The sequence below is a fragment of the Aythya ferina genome (assembly GCF_964211825.1).
Source record: "Aythya ferina genome assembly, chromosome: Z".
NCBI lineage: Eukaryota > Metazoa > Chordata > Aves > Anseriformes > Anatidae > Aythya > Aythya ferina.
This window is the reverse complement of record NC_140299.1, coordinates 16,272,541-16,295,647: the sequence shown is the minus strand read 5'-3', so window position 1 is coordinate 16,295,647 and position 23,107 is coordinate 16,272,541. Positions and strand designations below refer to the sequence as shown.

Here is a 23,107-nt window from a genome sequence, read left to right as displayed (position 1 = left end):
TCATCCCTCCCAAATCCTTTCTCCTCTAATGGCTGGGATATACTAACAGACACTTAATTTAATTCAGCCATGAGAGGACAGGGAAAATACAGTAAGCCTGGGATCCACTGAAGGCAGTATCAAACTCTAGGATCCAAGGATTTCTCTAGGAGACATGGAGGTATATACATCCTCCGAAGGAGCTCTGTATATTCTTCTATAAAAGACTTTTTGAAAGTGAAGAAAAAGCAGCGTGGGTGGAAAGAATTTTATTCGTGCATGGAATCAGTACTGCCTTTGTACATAGAAATGGTGCTTTGATAGTGAAACTTTGATAGTGAGATTGTGATAAAGGTAGAAGATGGGGCTTTGCTGAAGAGCATAAGGGGTGTGTAAAAACTGTGGTGTTAGTTCTGGCAAACATCACTGTCATAACTCACCTGTATATAATTATGTATATCTATATATACATATATATGTCTCTCTCTATATATATCTATCTCCATATGATATATGATATCACAAACATGTCGGTATGTTATATCATCAGAAAACAAATTGTACACTCTTCTCCCATTTTAATGATTATGCTTGAATGAAGAGAAGAGATCTAACTGTACACTAATGGAGTATCATTTTGCTTGTATCTGGCAGGGAAATACTGAGAGAGCAGATAATTATTTTATAATAGTGCTTCCTCTGAAAGGAAGAATCAATAATCACTGAAGTGTAAAAAGAAGACAAATAAATTGAAAGAAAAAACTAAAAATTTGAAGGGAAGATGTTGCAGAGATCTGATTGTGATTTTTAGTCTATGATTACAAATCCTTTTTCATCTTTTGAGAATAATGATGCATTTAGCTGGTTAATTATTTTGTTTTGACTTCCAGAGCTAACATTCATTTTACAGTTAGCCTGATGGAATGAATTCTTTGGTTCCTGGGGAAAAACAAAATAATAAAAAAAATAATTATTTATGGTCTTTCATATAAATAACACTTGCCTCCATTTTCTCATTCAGTTCAGACCTCATTCAGTTCAGACCTCATTCAGTTCTCCATAGAACTGTCATGACACCATGACACCACTGCTCCATACAGGAGTAAAGGGGATGGATGAGCATTAAATGTGCTACCTCCTTGTGCTGAATGTACACTGGACAAGGTATAGCAGCCCCCATAGAGACGCTCTGCCTGCTGCGCAGCTCCTCTGCCCCCAGAGAGTCAGCAAGTGCTGTGGTGGTCCTGCCTCCTGCTTCTCAACAGCAAGCAGTTCTGCAATTAGTCTTGTATGGGTATGTGACTGAGCAGAGTAAGTGGAGGTCTTAATTGTAATGTGCAGAGAACAGTCTGAGTATATCACAGGAGGTCTGTTAAAAAAGTAAGACAACCTCTTCATTTATTTTTAATGTGTTTATTCCTGAAATAGAAATCAGATGGTAGCAGTCAAACCATAAAGGTTTTCCCAGAATGATCATGATGATCATGATGTTTTCTTTTTTTTTTTTTTTTTTTTCCTTTTCTATTTAGCAGTGAACATTATGACATTTTAATATCTAGAAAACACGTGGGTGACCCAGGATTGATGAGTATTTGTTCTGGGCATCAAACAGGGAATGCTTATAGGAAGAAAGAAAAAAAATATATTTGGCAGGTTGATTTATTGAAAAAAGGCAGGTGTTTATTGCTTTTTTGGGGTCTGTGAATATTAAAGTTCCAGGCTGATGGACTAGCCAAGTGACAGGGTCATTTGGGTAGGTGATAAATTGTCCAGAGTAATTTCAAAACTGTACTTCAGGGAATAATGCCTTATAGAGTAAGTGCTACTACATATCCAGCAGTATTTCAGAAAACTCTCTGCAGCCTGTTTGTATTTCTCAAAGTCTGTCTCTGCAGGACAAGAACTTGGTTGGCAAAGAGTTTTCTCAGCTCTGTAAATCCACAGCTTCCCCTCTCTTTTCTTTTGCCCTGTTCTCTTATTCTAGTGGTCCCACGCACATGCAGACCCCCAGCTCTAGGGTTTTTGAAATGTTTGAAGCACCTAGTGGTTAGCCATTTCTGCCAAACTCAATGATAAAAATAGCTCTCTGTTTCACTGTCACTCTGCAATTGCGTAAATGCTGTTCTTGCTACTCAGCCTCCGTCACAGCACTGTCCCAGGGATGCGAATTACAGCTCTGAGAGCACACAGGATAAATATTTCCAGGATTTTGCCCTCTGGAAACAAAGAATTTCTGTAATTTAGGACTGAGGTAGTAAAAGTGGGATGATTTAAATGCCGTTGCAAATTTTGCAAACTCTTCCAACTTTATTGTAGGCCTTACAATATTAAATAGCCTTACAATAGCCTATTAAATAGCCTTACAATATTACATATCTTTAATATATTAAATAGCCTTACAGGCTTTTCTCCCTGAGTCTCAGTTCCTGGAGTTGTGGGAACTTGTAAACATCTCAAATTTATTACTGTTTTCTTTTCTTATATTTAATTTTAGCCTTCCACCAATTTCTGAGAGAATTTTGATAGTCATGCAAACATGAACTACCCAAAGCATACTTTTAAATTATTCTCAAGGTTTATGGGGTTTCCTAAATCACAATTATATTTACTTGGTGTTGGCAGTATTGCCGTGATATGGTAATTGATATGAAATACTGACCTTTTAATGTCAGCCATTGGATGCAATCATTCTGATGAAGGATGGGCAGAGTTGCCTTCTCTAATTTTGAAAACCTTTTCTGGATGTTTTTTAGGATGTAATGTTTATGTCTTCTGTGGGAGCATATTAAAAAAAAAAAAAAGTATAGAGAGGTTATGGCACAGGGACAGGGTATAGAAAAATAAGAACATTTGGAGTGGACTGAAAATGTACTGTGGGGATACTCTGAGGAACAAGAATAAGAAAGCACAAAAAAACAGAGGGAAAATTTGGTTTTCTTGCTGAAAGTAAATTATTTTCCTCCAGACATTTAGTCACAGAAGAATTCGCCTTTAAAAATGGAAGGGAGTGAGAATCTCACCATCAGTTTGGGATTGCTTATAAATCCATGCAGAGAAAGTAAGGATACATTTTTCTTCTTAAGAAACTTTACATGATCCTGCTTTAGCAGCTTTTTCTTGTTTTAAATTCTAAATATGAAAAGCAGAAGGGGAGATGTAGTTATAACTGTACAAAGTATGGGTGAGTTAGAAACAGACTGACAGTGAAAGCAATTTTGTAACCTGTGTTGTATAGGAAAGCACTGAAACAGCAACACGTATAATCTCCATCTTTTAACAGCAATGTAAAGGGAATGGAAACTAAAGCTATTAAATGTCCCAGAGGAAATTTCCGCAAATTATCCTGCTGTTGAAAGAAGAATAAATAAAAGAATTTTAAGAAAAAAAAAAAAAGGGCTACATGGGATAACTGGGACTTTCAGTGAAGAAGAGTATGTTTGCCTCAAGTTCTTAGGCACAACTTTTGCTTTGTTTTGAACCCTCTTCAGTTTCTGCTTGTCATTTAGCTGTCATCTCTGAGCTATGCTTTAGGTCAATATCCAGTCTGATTCCAGCTGCTCCAGGGAGTCAGCTTCATTGTCAGCAGACAGACAAGGAAGAAAAATGGGAATGGAAAATGGCTGCATAGGGGCTACGGTATACTATATCAATCAGAAGCTAACAGGCAAATGTGGCCTGTTCTTAGAAAATAAGAAACAAAATATGGTTTTGCTTTTTGAAATTGACAAACACAAGTATTGCTCAGTGTTGCACAGTAAGGCTGTGTGCTTGGTCTCAGTACAATACTGAACATCCTCAAGGTGAAAGAAGAGACTTGAGGAGTGGAGACTCGAGGAGAGGAGACTCAAGGAAAGGAGATGAGAGGAGACTCAAGGAGAGGAGACTCGAGGAGAGGAGAGGAGAGGAGACTCGAGGAGAGGAGACTCGAGGAGACTCCAGGAGAGGAGAGGAGAGGAGACTTGAGGAGACTCGAGGAGACTCGAGGAGAGGAGACTCAAGGAGAGGAGACTCGAGGAGAGGAGAGGAGAGGAGAGGAGAGGAGACTTGAGGAGAGGAGACTCGAGGAGAGGAGAGGAGACTCGAGGAGACTCGAGGAGACTCGAGGAGAGGAGAGGAGACTCGAGGAGAGGAGACTCGAGGAGAGGAGACTCGAGGAGAGGAGAGGAGACTCAAGGAGAGGAGACTCGAGGAGAGGAGACTCGAGGAGACTCGAGGAGAGGAGACTCGAGGAGACTCGAGGAGAGGAGACTCGAGGAGAGGAGACTCGAGGAGAGGAGACTCGAGGAGAGGAGAGGAGACTCGAGGAGAGGAGACTCGAGGAGAGGAGACTCGAGGAGAGGAGACTCGAGGAGAGGAGACTCGAGGAGAGGAGACTCGAGGAGAGGAGAGGAGAGGAGAGGAGAGGAGAGGAGAGGAGAGGAGAGGAGAGGAGAGGAGAGGAGAGGAGAGGAGAGGAGAGGAGAGGAGAGGAGAGGAGAGGAGAGGAGAGGAGAGGAGAGGAGAGAAAAAGAAGGAGAACTGAAAAGAAGAAATTATTAGGCCGGTAATGATGAGTCCATGTTTTACATCTTGGAAAGAGCAAGGTTTATCATTATACAGTACAGAGAAGAAAACCAAGCTGCTGACCACAGCATTAAATTGTAGTCTATGATACCAAGGAAGAGGTAGTGCTAGCACCAGCCTGCTCTACTTAACATGCTGCAGAAGTGCTTTATTTGCCTAATATAATTTAACCACGTACAATGTGGAGTTGGGTTTAGTCATTAAAAGGCTATGTGAAGTACAATTCGCAGACAAAATTCCATCACTTTTCCTGTTGTAGATAATAAGACTTAAGACATCATAATAAGAATCACAGGTCATCTATGTGACGGCAACCTAAGTTACTGAGTCTTCAGCAACATATTGAGAGAGTAGGACATACCCCAAGAAGGCTCACTGCTGGTGGCCAAACATTGAAGGCCCTTTGCAGAACACCACATGGTATATCTCTGTGGGGAAGACACAGCTGAGTTTTTTTAACATACATTTCCATCAGTAGCAAAAGGCTGCAGGAAAACTGGCAGACAAATCTCTGTCAGTAAAATATCCAAGATTGCAAAGAATGAGTGCACAGGTTTTTCCTGGTGCTGAGTGAAGGATGGACTGAATAGTGTTCTGCAGGAGTGCTGGCAATAGCGATAGCTTTCAGACATGTTGATATACAAAATCAAAATACATAAGAGAACAGAGGTATATCTGGGATGAATGAGGAGGTATGTTGTCTACCACAACCATGAATGTCCAATGGAAGGCATACCCATAAATGAGTGGAAGACATAGCTAGAATTAGCAGTAAACATGTAGAATGTGTTTGCTTGTATTGTGCCCAACATATGTCTAAGGACTCAGTAGCCTTAGAAAATATGAGTACAAAGATTAAACGTTCATCTCAAGACTCTTATAGCTGACAGTCAACAGCTGGAGAGACCGTGATTTCAATGAGCTGCAGCAGGGAACCTTAGGCATCCTATGGTGGCCTAGTGGGGGATTGTGTACTGAAAATGGGGCAAAATATTCTGCAGTAAAGCCTACGTTTTGGTCTTCATCAGATCAGCTAGAAAACAGCAGGAAGCCACTGTTAGTAGCTAGGTCAACCAAGAAAGACAAGTACAGATCCATGTCTGGAAGTGAGAGCCATCACAGTGCACCCGCAGCCGTCATAAACCTAAGGTGGTGATTGCAAGGCTAAAGCCAACCCTGCCAGGGAGATGGTAAGTGGTGAGTTGTCAGTGGAATCCTCAACAGGCTCATCCCATCACTGTGGTTTATGGTGTGCTGCTGCTGATGTTCAGTAAGTGATTGTTCCAGTTGTATTACTAACATTTAGCGTATGTTTCAGTATAGGCTGATATCTTGTGCCATTTATAAGGCAATCTGCCTTGTTTCATTATTTGTATGACAAACTGAAGATAGAGAGGTATACATTAGAAATGTATATTAGTAACTGTAAACTGAAAAAATAATTTGAAAAAATCAATCAGGGTGTGAAGACCACATTTCAGCTCTTCATCATTATAACTGACAGCAGTAAAACATGAAGTCTGAGATGATTGTGCATTAAATCCTGAACAAGTTTACACATCAGAAGTACGCATTATTTATCAGAATTATTATCAGAAGTACGTATTGTTTTTGGAAATAGGCAAAAATCAAAGAAGCCCAACAGGACCATAAATTGTGCTTCTTTCTTCTTACAGTAGTTCCTCTTTTCTGGTCATATTTGTATGCATTTTTTGTCTCTCTCTCTCTCTCCCTTTTTTTTTTTTTTTTTTTTTTTTTTAAGTAGACTTGAGACTTTTGAGTATTTTGAGTATTCAGACCTGAGTGCAAATTATGTTTTCGGATACGGTTGTATAGATTCACTTTTCTTAATAATAACAGTCATGTATTTATTAAAGTTGAACACAGTTATGAAAATAGAATAATTTAGCATCTGAAATTTCTTATCAAGGTAGTAAAGTGTACTAAAACAGGTAAACAAGATATTTTACGCAAGAGTATATTGTATGCAAATCTTCAAACTAATTTGTTTAAACTGGTGATATACTTCTGACAACCTGAAGTTTCTAACAAGCAACTGAGTTCTTAATTTCTACTGGCAAATTTTGAGATGATTGTAAAGACTATGATTTTGGTATGTTTGGTTTGCTCTTTCTACTTCCTCAGGCATTAGTATTTTTTTTTTTAATTTTTTTTTTTTCTTTTTTAATTAATATTTTTATTTAACCTTTAAAACTGCAAAAGAGGTCCTCTATGTGATTTTGAGTAACTTCTGTGTGACTTGTGATTGTAACTGCAGGCTTTATTTGCACTTCCTGGATTAATTTTTTTTTTTTTACAATGCAGTTCAATTAACCACATAATTTTAAGACAATTAATCAATATTGTGAAACATTGACTCAGAAGTTAATTCGCTGATATTAGAATAATTATTTATTCATATCTATATCTTTAGATGTTATTCTTTAGATTTTCGTGTGTGCATGTGTGTGAGTATGATGTATGAGTGGTTTAATCATGTTTGCTTTTAGCAAGATTACCAAAATTTTCAAAGGAATAAATGGATTTTCTCTGTTTCGGGTTTTAAGCATCTATCTGTTGAAGAGTTCTGATTTTTGCAAAGTATCATGCACTAATCTTCTGTGTTTATTATACTGAAAATTCTAAATATTACTAGTCTTTTTGTTGTTGTTATTATTATTATTATGAATAATAATAAAGGTTTGGCCTTCTAGGTTACTATAAAAAAAAAAAAAAACTTCTAATACATTATGGATTTTCAAATATTTTATTCACGGGTTATATTTAATCTTAATAACCCAAATATATCAACATTAAAATGTGACAGTTGTGCCTCATAAAACAACATTCAGGGTCTTTTTTAAATGGATGTATTTCCTGCTATTAAAATGGAGCATTCTGAATCAAATTGGTTTCAGAACTCTTATGGCACAAGAAATTTAACATAACAGCTTTTATTTTCAATTCCTTGCCCATTATTTCCATGTTTGGAAGATTAACCTCAATAGCTTCAGTGAGACACCAACTAAAAATCCTCAGGAGAAATATTCCTCATTATTTCAGTTGTTTGCTATTGGATCATTATGATGTATTATTATAATTAAGAGAATTAGTTAGAAGCTCAGAAATGCAGCAGTGTGGTTTAAGGAGTAAGCATCATGTAAAAAGAAATCATGATTTAGAAACTTCAGTGAACCATCCCTTTTAATCTGAAATAGATCCTTTTTGGGTTTATGATAATGGTGCTTCTCCTGTTTTCAGAAGATAACTGTTTTCATCCTGTTTGCACAGAGCTTGAAAACTAAAACCTTTATAAAAAGTGAATGATACTGAGGTTGAAAGAGGTGGGTTACAGGTGTCCCATTTATACGATGTCAGTTGTAAAACCATACTATTCTGGGATATGCTGTTACTTTGTTTGTATTTATAAGTACCCTCTGCAGTCTATCATCTTTGTGCCTATTCATTTTTATTGAATTTCAGTAAAGGCTTTCTTCTGTTACCTGTTATCCCAGACAAACCTAAAACCACGTGATCCTATAAATGCTTTATGTACCTGACTCCATATATGGATATATAGTGGGATGTTTTTAATATTCAGGTAGCTCAACAGATAGAAGAAAGAAGCCTGAGTGAGATGACAGCAAGCAGTTTGTGCATTGTTTTGTTATTGAATCTGTGAATCTGAGAGTCTGGTTTGTGTCCCACCTGTTTTGATGGTGAGTCCAGCTGACACACTATCCCACAACTCTACTATAAATATATACCTGAAAGGAAAAAACTTCAGCTTATTGGGGGCAGGATGTGATTGGCTCTGAAGTTACACTTCAGAAATCAAAATCACAAGGGTCCAGGATTTGTGAGACTTGAATAATCGAATATGGTGTAAAACAATTTTATTGAACATGGCAATTTTTTGTGACGATCCTGGTTCATCCAAAGGGTATCCAAATTTGTTTTAGCATTTATGGCACATTTTGTGGTAAACTTCATTATAAAATACATTCCTGATATTTGTTGCTTAATTTCGCATTTAATAATGGTGACAACAGCTTGTGTAAGCATATTAAAACTAGAGATCTTAGGCTTCAGAAACTCATATTAATTCCAAAAAATGGAATCAGGTACCTAACTTCATTCCCTTATATTTGAAATGCTGCAGGCAGTGATAATTTTTAGGATTCATGTTGGTCATTCCATTGCCCTTTTGAGTGCTGTGGGAGTCCTGCTGATGGTGAATAACTTACTTTTCTTCTCTGGTTCACACCAGAGTACATCTGCACATTAATATGAGAAACAATACCTCTTACTCAGCTGGGAAGATAAATCATAAATAACATTTTGAGCCATTTAGATACTGTCTGTATCTTACAGCTGCCTTCTTTGTAAGATATGAATAATTATAAAAGATAATACATGAAACATTTCTTCTAGCTCAGCTCCACTCATAGAGCTTGAGTTCAGTGGTGCTGTCACTTGAAATACTTTGCCCATCAAGAAGCTTGAGCTGAATGTCAGGCAATGCTGATGCTTGAATTGATGCTAGAAACTGAACCATACTTCAAGCCAGCAAAACTCACAATCTCCGCTCATGAATGGTTCAAGTATTTTTTGCCATACAGTCACGCTCAATTTTGTACTATAACTTAAGGAGAATAGCTTCAGCAAAGTTTTGCAATGGAGACAGCTGTTAATATGGCATATTTGTGTCTTTCTCACAGCTATGATGATATTTTTTATTATTGTAGTTATGTTTTGCTTTTGTTTTTCTGCTTTGTTTCACTTAATGAAGGTAGAGGCTTAGTCTAACAAGGTATATCAAGAGAAACTAGCTGATGTGATCTTTTTGGACTTCAGCAAAGCTTTTGACACAGTTTCCCATAGGATCCTACTGGACAAAATTTCCAGCATACAACTTAACAAAAAAATCATACAATGGGTGAGCAATTGGCTGACGGACAGGGCCCAAAGGTAAATGGGGCCACATCTGGCTGGCGGATGGTCACTACTGGGGTTCCTTCAAGTCTCCAGTTTAGGGCCAGTTCTTCAATGTTTTTATAAATGATTTGGATGTAGGACTAAAAGGTGTTTTGGGCAAATTTGCCAATGACACCAAACTTGGAGGAGTTGTGGACTTGGATGAGGATAGAAAGGGCTTGCGGAGAGATCTGGAAAGATTAGAGATCTGGGTGATCACAAACCACATGAAGTTTAGCAAAGGCAGGTGCTGGGTCCTGCACCTGAGATGGGACAACCCTGGCTATACGTACAGACTAGGCAATGAGATGCTGGAGAGCAGCCCCACAGAGAGGCATCTGGGGGTTGTGGTTGACAGCAAGTTAAATACAAGCCTGCAGTGTGCCCTGGCCACTGGTGCACTGGCCAGGTGGGCCAACCGGGTGCATCAAGCAAGGAATTGCTAGTCAGTGAAGGGAAGTGATTGTCCTGCTCTACTCTGCGCTGGTCCGGCCTCACCTCAAGTATTGTGTGCAGTTCTGGGCACCACAGTACAAAAAGGACATTTAACTGTTGGAAAGTGTCCAGAGGAGGGTGATGAAGATGGTGAAGGGCCTAAAGAGGAAGACATAGGACCAGCTGAGATCACTTGGCCCGTTCAGCCTGGAGAAGAGGAGGCTGAGGGGAGACCTCATCAGAGTCTACAGCTTGCTCGCGAGGGGGAGTGGAGAGGCAGGTGATCTATTCTCCGTAATCACCAATGGTGGAACCTGTGGGAATGGTGTTAAGCTGAGGCAGGGGAAGTTCAGGCTAGACATCAGGAAGAGGTTCTTCATCGAGGGGGTTGTCGCGCACTGGAACAGGCTCCCCAGTGAAGTAGTCACTGCACCAAGCCTGCCTGAATTTACAAAGCGACTGGACTGTGGACTTAGTCATATGGTCTAAAAATTTTGGGTAGACCTGTGTGGTGCCGGGAGTTGGAACTGATGATCATTATGGATCCCTTCCAACTTGGGATATTCTATGATTCTATGATTCTGTGATTCACTTAATGGAGGTAGAGGCTTAGTCTAACAATGTATATCATCAGAATAACTGCTGAAAGAGAGCCACATCTGTGTAAAAACTAAGTGAAAATTAGCACCATATTTTTCTGTTTCAGGATCCTGAGATTTGTCAGTGTTGGCATGTTTTCTTCATTGTAGAACTAAATTCCTCTCTATTTTGATGTCAGAATAGGCCGCACACATTAATCACAACAGGATAATAAAAATACACATTTTGACAGTGAAGTTATGCCCTCTGTATAAGAGGCAATAAATTAATATAGCATTGTCAAATTTACAGTAGAAAATGTGTATTGCAGAATTTATATGGAGTAAATAAATTTTGCTTCCTGGTTATATGTGACCTTTCCAAGACTTGCCTAATTCTTCTTTTAGCAAAGCAGTTTTGTTAATCCTTTCAGGTTTAACCTGGACTCAGCATAATGTCACATTTCTATATTGTTGTGCTGCTCTTTTTGCTCCATGGAAACTGGCTGCCATTTGTACATGCCTTGAAGAGGAATAAATGGGAACATTATTATAAAACCTAATGTTAGATTGACCCCATATAGAAAATAACAATTTTTAAAGGTCACATAAAATGGGCCATTCTCAGCTCTCTCTCTCTCTCTCTCTCTTTTTTTATTTTTTTTTTCCTGTATATGTTTGAATAAGAATAGTTTGTTCTGTTTATTAAATCACTGGTGTTTTCCCTCCAGGTCCAAGTAAAGCAGAATTAGATCTTTGCATTTGTCAGTTTAAGGTCAGAAATACAACTAGACTAAATAGTGCTATATACCTTTCCCCACTACTGAATTATCAATGTTGAATTATTTATTATAAAATTAAGCACAAGCATCAAGAGTCAGTTGAGTGTGAAACATAACCCCAAGGGCATAGCCTAGCATTTCAATCAATGAGCCTTTACAGCTACTTTTGCAGACATATTTTCCATATAGAGTGTAGAAATGGCCTTTAGTCAGAGTTTGATCAAGCACATAGAGTCCCAAATGATATTTACAAAGAATGTCTTTTGAAATCAATTTGTTGAATATAACATGTCTAAAAAGTCATAATTGGATTTCACTGTTTAAAGTGTATGGAGATGCACCAAAAGGTGCACTGTCTTAAAAGTGAAAATTTAGCTCAGGTAGGAAAATTTGGATCCTACAGTTCATAATCTCTGCTTAGTTGCTGCTCTGAGGCATAAACCTAATAATTTTGGACTGACCTAGAGAATGAAACTAAAAAACCCTTGTCATTTTTATCACTGTTATTTTGCCCTGCAGTCTAGCCTGAACTTCCACTGTTGTGCTGAATGCTGCTTTCAGTCTGCTTTCAGTGATTGCCATACATGTGCAGCTATTTCAGTCTCCCTATGGTGGTGGTTAAATATTCCAGGCTCCACACAGCTCACTTAGTACAAGTGTCATTTCATATAGCCCAAGGCATGATGCAAATCAGAATTTGAAGATTAAACCCAAACTAGCTTTATGATAACAAGCACTTCTAGTGCTTGAGGTGCAAAAGAAGTATCTGGATCAACTCAGTGATACAAGATTTTAATATTTTTTTCAGAACATCCTAAGAATTTTTTTTTCCCCCTTCTGTGGTGGTTAAATTCTGGTAATTTTTATAAGTCCATTTTTATGTAAGCTGAACCTAAAAATCAAGTTGAACTAAAAATCACACCTGAAGAAATATTACATCCCAATTACCAGAAGGCAGAAGAGATAACTTAGTGCACTCCATGACAGCAGTTCAACAGATTTTTTATTCATTTAGTTAAACTATGTATGCACTATTAACTTAATATGACAGCCCTCAAATACTATTAAGCAAGTGTGTTGGTAAGACTGGAACAGTTTTTTTGTCTCAGTCTCAGAAATCAGAGTCAGCAAGACCAATTTAAAGCATACACTCCATTATAAGTGTGAGGAAAGAATAGGCAGCTTCTTGCTTCACACATGGGAATCAAGAGACTCATTAATAAAGTGTGAGTAAAAGCTGAGATAAAACACATGAACTCAAACTTCTTGAGCAATTTCTTATTTTTTGTGAGCAAAGTTTTGCTAAAATATTAAAACCAGTTAATCTCTGGTTACATTTCAGCCACTGTCAGGGGCACTGTCAGTTCTTTAGGGAAAAATTCTGTGTTTCCATGGTATTGAGAAAAAGCTATAATAATAATATAGGAAGAAATTATGAGCTTTCAGAAGTGAACCAAAATTTATTATTAAGCATATTTTTGAAGTGTGTGGAAATTATGAGCAGTAACAGTATTACCGGAAATAAAAAATAATAATAATAAAAAAAATAAACATAAAAAGTATAATCTGAAACTGAAATTAAATTGAGTAGTAAACAAAAAGAAGTGATATGTATTAAGTATTTCCTGATTTCCTGTTATGTGGAATAATAATATAGAAAAGATTAGTCCTCTAAGGATTTTTTTTTCTCTTTTGCAGTAATCTCATGTCTCTAAAGTCACTTTTTTGGAAATCTTTTATCCAAAATTTGCACCTCTTGGTGGTTATGCTGAATATTCAGGTACATACTTAGAAGTCTAAACAAAGTGATCAGATTTTCAAATGTGTTTTATAGCTGCAAGTCCTGCTTGTTTATGGATGGTGAATGCTGAGTGATAACCAGACTACTGATATATAGACACTTGAGTAACGTGTTTAATAGTCTAACTTTTAAATGCTTCTGTTTGAATACATTTGTTATGAACATTGTCTTAGTAAGGCATCCATTCATACAGACATATGACTGCGATGTATAGCACACCTGTGCTGTGAAACCAAGCTGAATCCATCTGAGGTTCTTCTTCTGCCCTGCTGGACGATCTGCAGATGGGCAAATAAGTGGTGTTAGCTTTCTGTGCTCCAGTTTCTTTCTTAAAAAACACACATTTACACATCTCCTAAGACTTTTAGGAAGGATTAAGTCATGAATGTACTTTTTAATTACAAAAAGAAAATGTGATAAAAATATGACTTTCTTACCACTTATTGTTTCCATGTATCATGATCAGTTCCTCATGGAAAAACATTAATTATTAAATATCACTTCAGTCCAGAGGTTAGTTTAACTATTATTTAACAAAGAGCCCTCCCCCTTCAAATGTAGAAATGTCAATACATTACCATGAACAAATGTTACTGCTTACTTACAGTGTAGGCTTTAGGTATAAAAATATTTATTTATTTATTTATTTAACCAAACACATATTTCCATGGTAATTTTATTTCCAAAAAAGAAAACAGCTTTTATTTACTGAAGATTGATTAGAATACACAGAGCTATTAAGAGGTTATTTCAAGACACACAAGGTTTTTTTCTTAGGATTTAGGATTTTTTTTCTCTGTAATACAGAATTATCACAGTTATTAGAATGGGCTCCCTAACTATTAGACTATCTAAGCAATAACTGTTGGGCTATATAAGCAAAAGATGAGCAATAAAATGCCACAATTAATTGTTGGTATGATGGAAATGCTAATATCATGTTACCACATTAAGCGATCCAGATAATATCCATAACATGTTCCTGCATTTTTAATAATACTTACTGATCTTCATGCTAAACTGCAGAGGAGATATTTCTTGAGTGAAAAGGTGTCGGAAGTGTTAGAAGGTGTTGGTGTCAGATGCTGACTGTTACAAACATTTCCCTTATTAGATGTGGTTTCTCACGTAATTTTCAAGAAGTTATTGTTCCTACAGTGTGTGATTATTACTGCAAAGGCATTCTGATAACAAAGAGGCAGATGCTGCTTACTTTGAAGGAAAAATGAGTTAGTCAATCATAGACTGCAAGATAGCAAAGTCCTTGCAAAACTCAAACCCATCAGAAGACCTCGCTGATTCATCAAGGCACTTTAGATTGAACTCTGTGCTCCAGCTATTTGGTTTGAATATTAGTCTTCCTTTGTACTGTTTCTTTCCGTATCCTCATTCTAATGGCTCATTTGGGAAGCTTTACTGAGTCATCACACAGTTTCACAGGGTAGGCAGGAAGTAATATATCCATAAGAGCTAGGCAAGATCCCTGAAATTCTGGAATAAATACATATACAAATCCATTCACCTGCATATTATTTTTTTTCAGTACACATTACCCAATTAAATGGTGTGAAGCTTCTAAAATTTGAAATAAAAATGTACTAGCACAAATGCCTTAAAATAATGAAAATTCTATATCAAGATAAGCGCTTCACAGATCATACCATCTCTGCAATCTGAATTGATGCCAAAAACTGGGCTTCATCCAAGACACAGAGTGATCATTTTTATGCAGCTATGATCACAGGATACTTGCACAATCTGTCATCTTGCCTAAGCCTAGGCAAGTTACAAATAGTTACAGAGGTAGGAGAAGGATGCAGGAGTCTTTAAGTTTGTGCAAGTACTATTTCATGGACTTTGAGCAGTTTCACAGAACCAGATCTTTCCCTGCTTATCACAAACTCTTAGGGTGCATGTTTTCAAAAAAGTTCTCTAACTAAACATAGAAATGAAGATGTCTGTGCTCAGCTTAGCTCTGGTTGTGACCCATTTTTATAGAGCACTCAGTATCCTCTTTCAGTACAGTTAAATGGGAAGCTTGAGGCACTATGAGAATGCTACAGGGGAAACTGAGATGGCCTTTGATTTTCACCCAGCCATAATGTACAGATAGTATAACTTCCCTTTTCTGGAGGAACAGAAAATTGCTGGTGAAGTTATGCTCTCTGTGGAAAATACGTAGTATTTCTGTCTGGTCTTCTAGAGTTTTGCAGAAAAATATTCAGAAAAAAATCAGGGGAAATCCTGCTTTGCCTGAAAAAAACTCTTTTTGTGACTTTTCATGTGATCAGGACTTTATCTGCTCTTTTAACATTTAATAAAATAACCATGTGAGTATAGTATAACTTGAAAGAAACTCATAGTTAGTTACTGTTCCAACTCAGCAGTACTCCTTGTTATTTGTTTCATATCTTCTGAATAAAATTACTTCAGTCCCACCACCTTACTCTCTTGATTAGTATCTTGCTATTGAAAGTGTAGCTATTAAAATATCTGTAACATAAATACTTTTCTAAACAATATCAATTTGTAATGGCAACACTTTTCTGTTTATTCCCGTTTACATGTACATATTCTCCTAAATATCAGTTTCATCTTCTCAATTTTGACAGTAACTCAATGGTGTTTGGATAAGACATAGTATTTTAAATAATTCTAGAAGCATGTGTTTTCAAAGTGTATCAAGCTGGGGTTTGGAAAATGTTCTCTTAAAATGTCCTAGCTTGAAACAATGTTTTGCACACAAATTTAATGCCTGATCTATGTTTCTGCTATGTAGGTTTTGCATTTGGGGATGCAAAAATGTGCAATCATTTTCAAAAAAAAGACAAACTCCCACTAACAGAAAATGCTTACCTAACTGAAAACGTTGACATGTTCTCCATATTTGTACTTGCACTTATGTGCAGTATGGGTACTTAATTGCTGCTTTCAGTTTAGCTATGCAGAAGGATACAATAATTCCTTCTTGCATACATGGATTCTTTTGGAGTTTCAGTTTTGACGATGCTTGGTTTGTAAAGACAGAGAGGAGGGTCATGATTATACAAGCTGATCTCAAACTGCAGTGCCTGGGGTTGCATTGCTGTGTCATCAATGAGATGAGAGACTGGGACAGTGAAATAAGAGGATCATTTACATTGTGAAAAATGAACAGGAAGCTTAACTGGAACAGCCAGTGTTGCTGCTGATCTGCAGTTTTATTATTTGATCCAATAATAATGTCTAATAATTTGTACAGCCCATCAGTGTTGCTGGTGATGTCTCTTCACATACCTGGGTTATTTTGCTGCCTTTTCTTCACGTATACAATGGTTCAGGCTGTCTGCTTCTAGCAATCTGATGTTTTTAGCACTACAGGCTCTGATTTCATTTGTCTATGTATATAGTTAAGTGAACATTTCAACTTAAAATTCCATGAAATACCAACAGAACATTCTTCATCTTCTAAACTGAACACCTGAATGGTGACATTTTATGTTTATTGAAATAAATCATATTTACCTTAAGTTAACTGACTTCTGGAATAAGTAAAAATTGTGCCTGTATTTCTAATTTGGAAGTGCTTCAAAAGCAATACAGAAGAAAAGTGCTAAATACAATGTTTTTTCTCCATTCTCTTTGGCAACAGATTGTTGCTGTTCATGCCAGTCCTGTACAACAAACATGCCCATGACAAACTTCAAAATGTCTGTGTTGTTTTTAAAAGTGTATATAAATATATTAGTTTTACTGTAAGAGTCCATGCAGATGCATTTTTTTTTTTTCAACAATGGAAAAATCCAAATATTAGTTTGATCTAACCTTGGCTACTATGGTGTTTCAGGATTCTCAGTATTTTAGAAAAATTGCCAATGATAAGGAGCAATGAGATACTTCTATATCATTTTGCATGTCAAACTGGTATTAACAGTGCAGAAATCCAGACAGATGTAAAACTATTTATATAGCTTCTTCAGTTAAATTGTGTTGGTTTTAAGAAAACAAGGAATGCGGAAGTGAAGCTATTCTGAATGGGTCATTGAATTTATATCTCCCACAACTTTGTGAATATTTAGACACCCAATTAGCATACATGCATTGGTTTCACTACCTTTAGCAAGCTTTCTGTCATTTATTTAATTATTTGTTTATTTATATGTGTGTGTGTGACATTTGCTCAATTGAAGGAAGTTGAGGGCTTTAAGAAAGTACTTCAGTTGGTGACTACTGACCACCAGCACTTTTTACCAGCTTATGTAATCATGGCATGCAGCCAAGTGTCAGGTGTGTCAGTACAACCCTGTGCCCCCAGACATGAATTTATTGAAAGTTCTCTACCTCCTTAGAACTTCAGGATGATGCTTCTTTCTTTTGATGAGAAATGAATAATTTGCATTTCTGATTTGCATCTCATCAATCATCTGTAATTTTTGTCTACAGATTTTCCACATGACATATGATCTGGCCAGTGCTGTGGTGAGAATCTTTAATCTGATTGGAATGATGTTACTGCTTTGCCACTGGGATGGTTGTCTTCAGTTTTTAGTACCATTGCTCCAGGATTTCCCACCAGATTGCTGGGTGTCCCTAAACGGTATGGTTGTAAGTATTGTTCATTTTTCATTGTGCTTTCTAAACTTTATTTATCTAAACAGTTAACATTGGGCTTAAGTGTAAAAATACATGCCTAATAATACACTGCTATGCAACTTATTCAAAGTTATTTTATTGGTTTGCTTGCTAATTGATGAAGGTTAGTTTTGTAGCCCTCATCACTGACAAAATCATACTGACTCCTTGTCAGTAAATGAAACAGAAAATATTTTCTGTTTTGAGGGCATTTAATTTCTTAATCTTCAATCCTCAAAAAAGTCACCAAAGAGATTTAGAAACACTCACTTCACCAGTGCTTTCAGCTTAGGTTCTAGTTTCACAATGCTCCAGAAAGTATATTATCTATTTTGTTTTCATCTAAAGTTGTTCTCAGTTTGTTTTGTAAATAACTTCTTGGTCATGTTATTAAACCCATTACCAAGTTGTTCCAAATGTAAACATGATTTTTTTTTGCTGAGTAAAATAAAGGAAAATACAGATTTAATTCTGTGGTTCGGTACTTTTGTGTGTGTGAACAGACAGTTGAAGACATGGAATTTGTCCATGAGAATTTATAAGGAAGGGTAATGATATTCTGCTTGTTCGACTTGTGCCGTAAAGATCAGTAGCTATAAAGAATTAAATGTTTTATATTAAGTCAGATGAAGAATCAGGTAGATCTTTTTCATTGGAGGGACACTGAATAAGTTGTTGAAATGTGCCTGTAACAAACAGAAAAAGCCCCAAGCAACTGTCTCATTGACCTCCTGAAAACATGCATCTCTCCAGTTTCTACAACTTTATAATACATAAAAAGACATCTTTACTGTAGATGGGCAACTTGCCCAGTGCCACATATTTCTATTGTAGAAACATAACAGTATTTATTCCTTTAGGAAAGTGATACTGCACATTACTGTGGGAGCTTGGTGACTAACATTGTCAATCATACAGACAAGCATTTGCAGTCATTGAATGACAATCTTTAATGATAAGCAGCATGTTTGCTGACACCTCATTGTGCAGCTTTTCTAAAAAAAAAAAAAAAAAAAGAAAAAAAAAAGCGACATATCTTCAAAATTGGAATTGCTATAATAAAAGTAGGTCACCGGGATGCTGACTGGCACGTCTTTGCATTCTGCTGCATTCTGGGCTCTGCTTCATAACATCTTTCATTCAGTTTCAGAAAGGGTACATTTTCTACCAGCTTGCTAAAGATCTAGATAAAAATCATGCTAGAGAGTGAAAAGGAGTAAGCCTTGGATTATGGTCAATTGAAGTATTTACCTTTTAAAGGTACACTTGCAGGAACAGTTAGCTATTAAATTCTCTCTCTTATGTAAGAACTACATTTCACCTTAGAAAGCTGTGCTTTCAACCAAACAGATTTATCATACCTCAGAGTCAGAGCCAGTAGTTCTTTAGAAAATTAGGAGTAAAACTTTCAACAGAGTCAATGGCACAAAACCAGAAAGCTGCAGAGAGCCCCTCCTGTCAATCTGTAGAACCCCCAATTCTTCATTTTGTGTTTGCTTTTACCTGAAGAGAATTACAAAAAAAACCCTGTATGAAAGTCCCAAATGATGAGCAGTTATGTCCAGGCCTTACACGGGACAGAGGTTCTAAGCAAGTAGAGATGACATTTTTGCCACTGATGCCATCTGGCCATTTAAACACAACATGCCTGCAATAAAGCATCCCTTGCAGTAAATGAGTTTTTGTTTTATTGAAAGTTTGCTCTTACATTTCCTATTACCTATGGCAAAATCTGAAAGGCACGTTAGTCCTTGAGTAACAGTGTCTGAAGGTCCACAACCTCTGTTTACTTGACTATATTTGCAATCATCAGATGTATCGTTAGGACATATGGTCCTTTAATCTTATTTACATAAGATTGCCAGATTTTTCATGTATAAAGTTGCTTTAGTCAAATAAAAATCTATCAGAGAAGTATAGAATTTAACTTGAAGGCTGAGTGTTTTAAAAGCCAAAAGTAACTAAAGTTTTTGGAAAGGGCTTGCTTTGCTGGCATTTCTCATGGCAGTCAGCCAAGTTTGCACAGCAAGAATGCTTCAGGTACTCTGGTTTCTTTGTTTTGGCATCTTCTTACTGTCCTTGCCGTTGAATTGCTTTAAACTCAGTTGTTGTCTTTTTGGATTTTAGATTTGGAGAAGAGGGATTTTGCATTATATTAACTCGCCCTTGTGTTGTATCATTTGCTCAGGGGAAAGGAAAATCAGAAGTTAAACTTAAGATCCTTATCTCTGGTGGTATTACCATTGAAGTGAAAATAATTTGGAAATTTCTTCTGTAGAGTCTGTAGGTCCTTCCCATTGCAAAATGAATGGTTTAAATGAATGATTAATAGGGAAATTCATAAATGTAGGAAATGGTCATGAATTCTAATGCTCTGAGAATTATGATAACATATATATATAATATATACATAACCAATAATATACAATATAAAATAATATATAAGGCAATATATACAAAACCAACAAAAACAAAAAATATATATACAGAAATAGTTTAGTTTTTGTATACACACACATAGAACTAATTGTCAGCATTTCTTATTAATTAACACCATTTTCAATTATTCAGTTTTCAGTAATACTTCAGTAAGATCTGTTTTACTTAGTGGAGCATAAGGAATGGATTGCAGTCACTTGATGAGTGACTGTATTCAATATTCAGTTTTCTTTTTTTGGATAATGTATCAGTTTATCACCTTCAACCCTGTGGTTAGCCATTAAACAGATAATTTACTCGTTATTTTTTTCTGCATTTGATCATTATGTGGAAAATATTATTTAGTGTTTCACAAATGTTTTGAGTAACTTTTTATTATGTGTCAAGATGTTGTGGATTCATATTCAAAGCACAGATTCCTCTTGACTTCATTTGCAGTGACAAGTAATAAATACACATATAAATCAAATCCCATGATCTTAAATTGGATGCCTAGTAAACATGGAACATATGGGAATCATCTGATTACTGGAGGCACTTAGGATCTCATGAGATATAATACTACACTAATGTATTTTATAGTTATATATTTATGTATGTCTATTGATTTAGTTATAGCAAATGCTTCTAGGAACAGTTAAAAGATTACTGTTCTGAGACTGACTCTGATTAAAATATTAATGAAGCAGGAATTGCCCAATTCAGATAAATGCTCTATTTACAATATAATTTGGAAATATGGTAGTACTAATAGTAACATTATGTAACTGACATTCTTAGGACTAAGTTACCCATGTTTTGGGAATGTAAATTGGAATAATACTCTTCCAGGATGTGCCATTGTTCAGTACTCAGTCATTGCTCTCTCTTACACAGTCCTGACCCAGTTTTTGAGGTCAGCTCACTTCCCATTCAAGATGATGGGATAATGTAACTGCTTGTGTCCTGTACCAGTGGGTGAAACAGGTCATAAAATCCAGTGTTAGGCCTAAAAATATATTAGCTCAGGATATTAGTTAATGTGATTTGACTCTATCAGAAACTACAGAGGAAAATGTTGTAGACATGCAGTGCTAAATGACAAGGTATGCTTAATGTAGACTGAAGCCATGTGTTAACTGCAGTACCAAAGTTTTACACCAAGCTAGAAAGTACCAAAGAAATGGGGTAGCTGAGGACACTGTTGATTTAACGTTATGTGCCATGATCAGTGAAGAGGAAAACAAACCACATTCTCATTTTTATAACAATGGCTGAGGCTTTAGGAAGATCACTTAGCTTTTGGCATATGTTTTTTGTTTGTATGTTTGTTTGTTTTTAATGTTCTCTAATAGGTTAGGATGTCATCCATCTTTGCTGGCGTAGAACACCCATACTAATGGGAATAATAATAACTTTTTGTTCTTACCTTCTTGCCTTAGTGTAATATCTATTATTACCAAAAGTACCAAAAGTCTTCAGTATTTTTGACAGTAGATTTATGATGTTCTTACATAAAAGAAATTTTCATGTGCCTCGTATTTTTTTTAAATATTTCTTTATTTCTATTTTGTTCATTGTCTTAGTTACTGCTGACAGTAAATTGATTCTGAGTAGAAGGCAAGTTACTGTGGTCCAACCCAGCATCTGCACTGTATTTCCATCATGGCTGCTGTTTCTTAACCCCAAAATTGTACTCATTTGTTCCACTAAATACTTACTTTTTTTTTTTTTTTTTTAATCTTCTCATTCAAGTTATATTATCTTCATCTTTCAAATCCTGTTTGTTTGTAGCAGAAATGCACTGGTTTACAATTTCAAATTCTGTACTCTGTGATCGTGAAGCCACTAACTTAAAATTACTTATGACATTGATGGGTTCCCAGGTTATCATTTGGAGCTCATTGTGCTAATATCATGAGCTAATTGAAAAGTAGAACCTTCACATTTTGAAAATAAAGGCGCAAAATCATTTACACGGTGGCCTAAAGCTTCATAAAAATTTAATACTAATGCAAGCATGCAGGTTATCCATGAATACTTGGATTGCAACTGAGACAAAACTGAAAGTAGTCCTTCAGAAGAGGTTTCCCAAGCACCCTCCTCCTCCCCCCTCTCCCCCCCCCATAGCTTTGGAAATAGTTTAGCATTATGAACTCAAGTACTGTCATAAGCTCTTCTACTGTACTTTATTGTCACTGAAATACTTTAAACTCGATGTTGAAGTATTGATGGTAGGGATAGTTATTTTAGTAGATACTGAAATTCAATGCTACAGAGCAAGGATCTAAATTCAGACCTATGTTTTTAAGTGCTAACAATGTGCTACTGATGTATTAATAGGTTCTAAAGAGGACAACTTCTGTAATGATTTAGTTGGCTACCTGATGTGCCTCTGTTTCATTCAGATAGAAAGCTGGCCTTTCTTATACAGGATAAGAATAATGAAACAGTTAAAAGAAGCATGCAAATTCAGATTGGTGAACCTAATAGATACCAACTTATTTCCACACAATTTCTTCATTATCATGTAAGCTAGTAGGAAGTTATCCAGATGTGGATTCAAGGAGGGATTTACCCCTTTATCATCAAGATTTAAGTCCCATGTTTTCCCCTATGACAATCAGCCCAACTCATGAGTGTTAATTCTGACGTATATTGTAAAGGGATTTGTGATAAATTGTATATTAGGAAATAGTTTATTGAAAACTTAATTTTGAACAAATACAAGAAACGGCATGTAATATGGTTAATTCTATTGTTGCATTCGGTAGACATACTAAGGAAAAATAATAAACATCATAGTGCATGCCTTAGCCATTTCTTTTTTCTTAAAAAACAAAACAAAACAACAACAACAATAAAACTAAAGCAGAAATGTAAGATGGACCTGTCATATTTTAGAACCTTCTACCTGCCATGTGCCCCAGAATAAATATTCAGGAAGAATTATATGCACTTTG

At 36.3% G+C, this 23,107-nt stretch overlaps 1 protein-coding gene across 1 annotated transcript in view; it reads left to right on the top strand.

The window, feature by feature from the left end:
- Positions 1 to 23,107, top strand: part of HCN1 (hyperpolarization activated cyclic nucleotide gated potassium channel 1) — a 207,939-nt gene that overhangs the window by 94,727 nt on the left and 90,105 nt on the right. Inside the window, exon 3 of the mRNA XM_084505239.1 lies at positions 17,538 to 17,699. Within this exon, the coding sequence (XP_084361365.1) occupies positions 17,538 to 17,699 (162 nt within the window). The remainder of the gene's footprint in view (positions 1 to 17,537; positions 17,700 to 23,107) is intronic.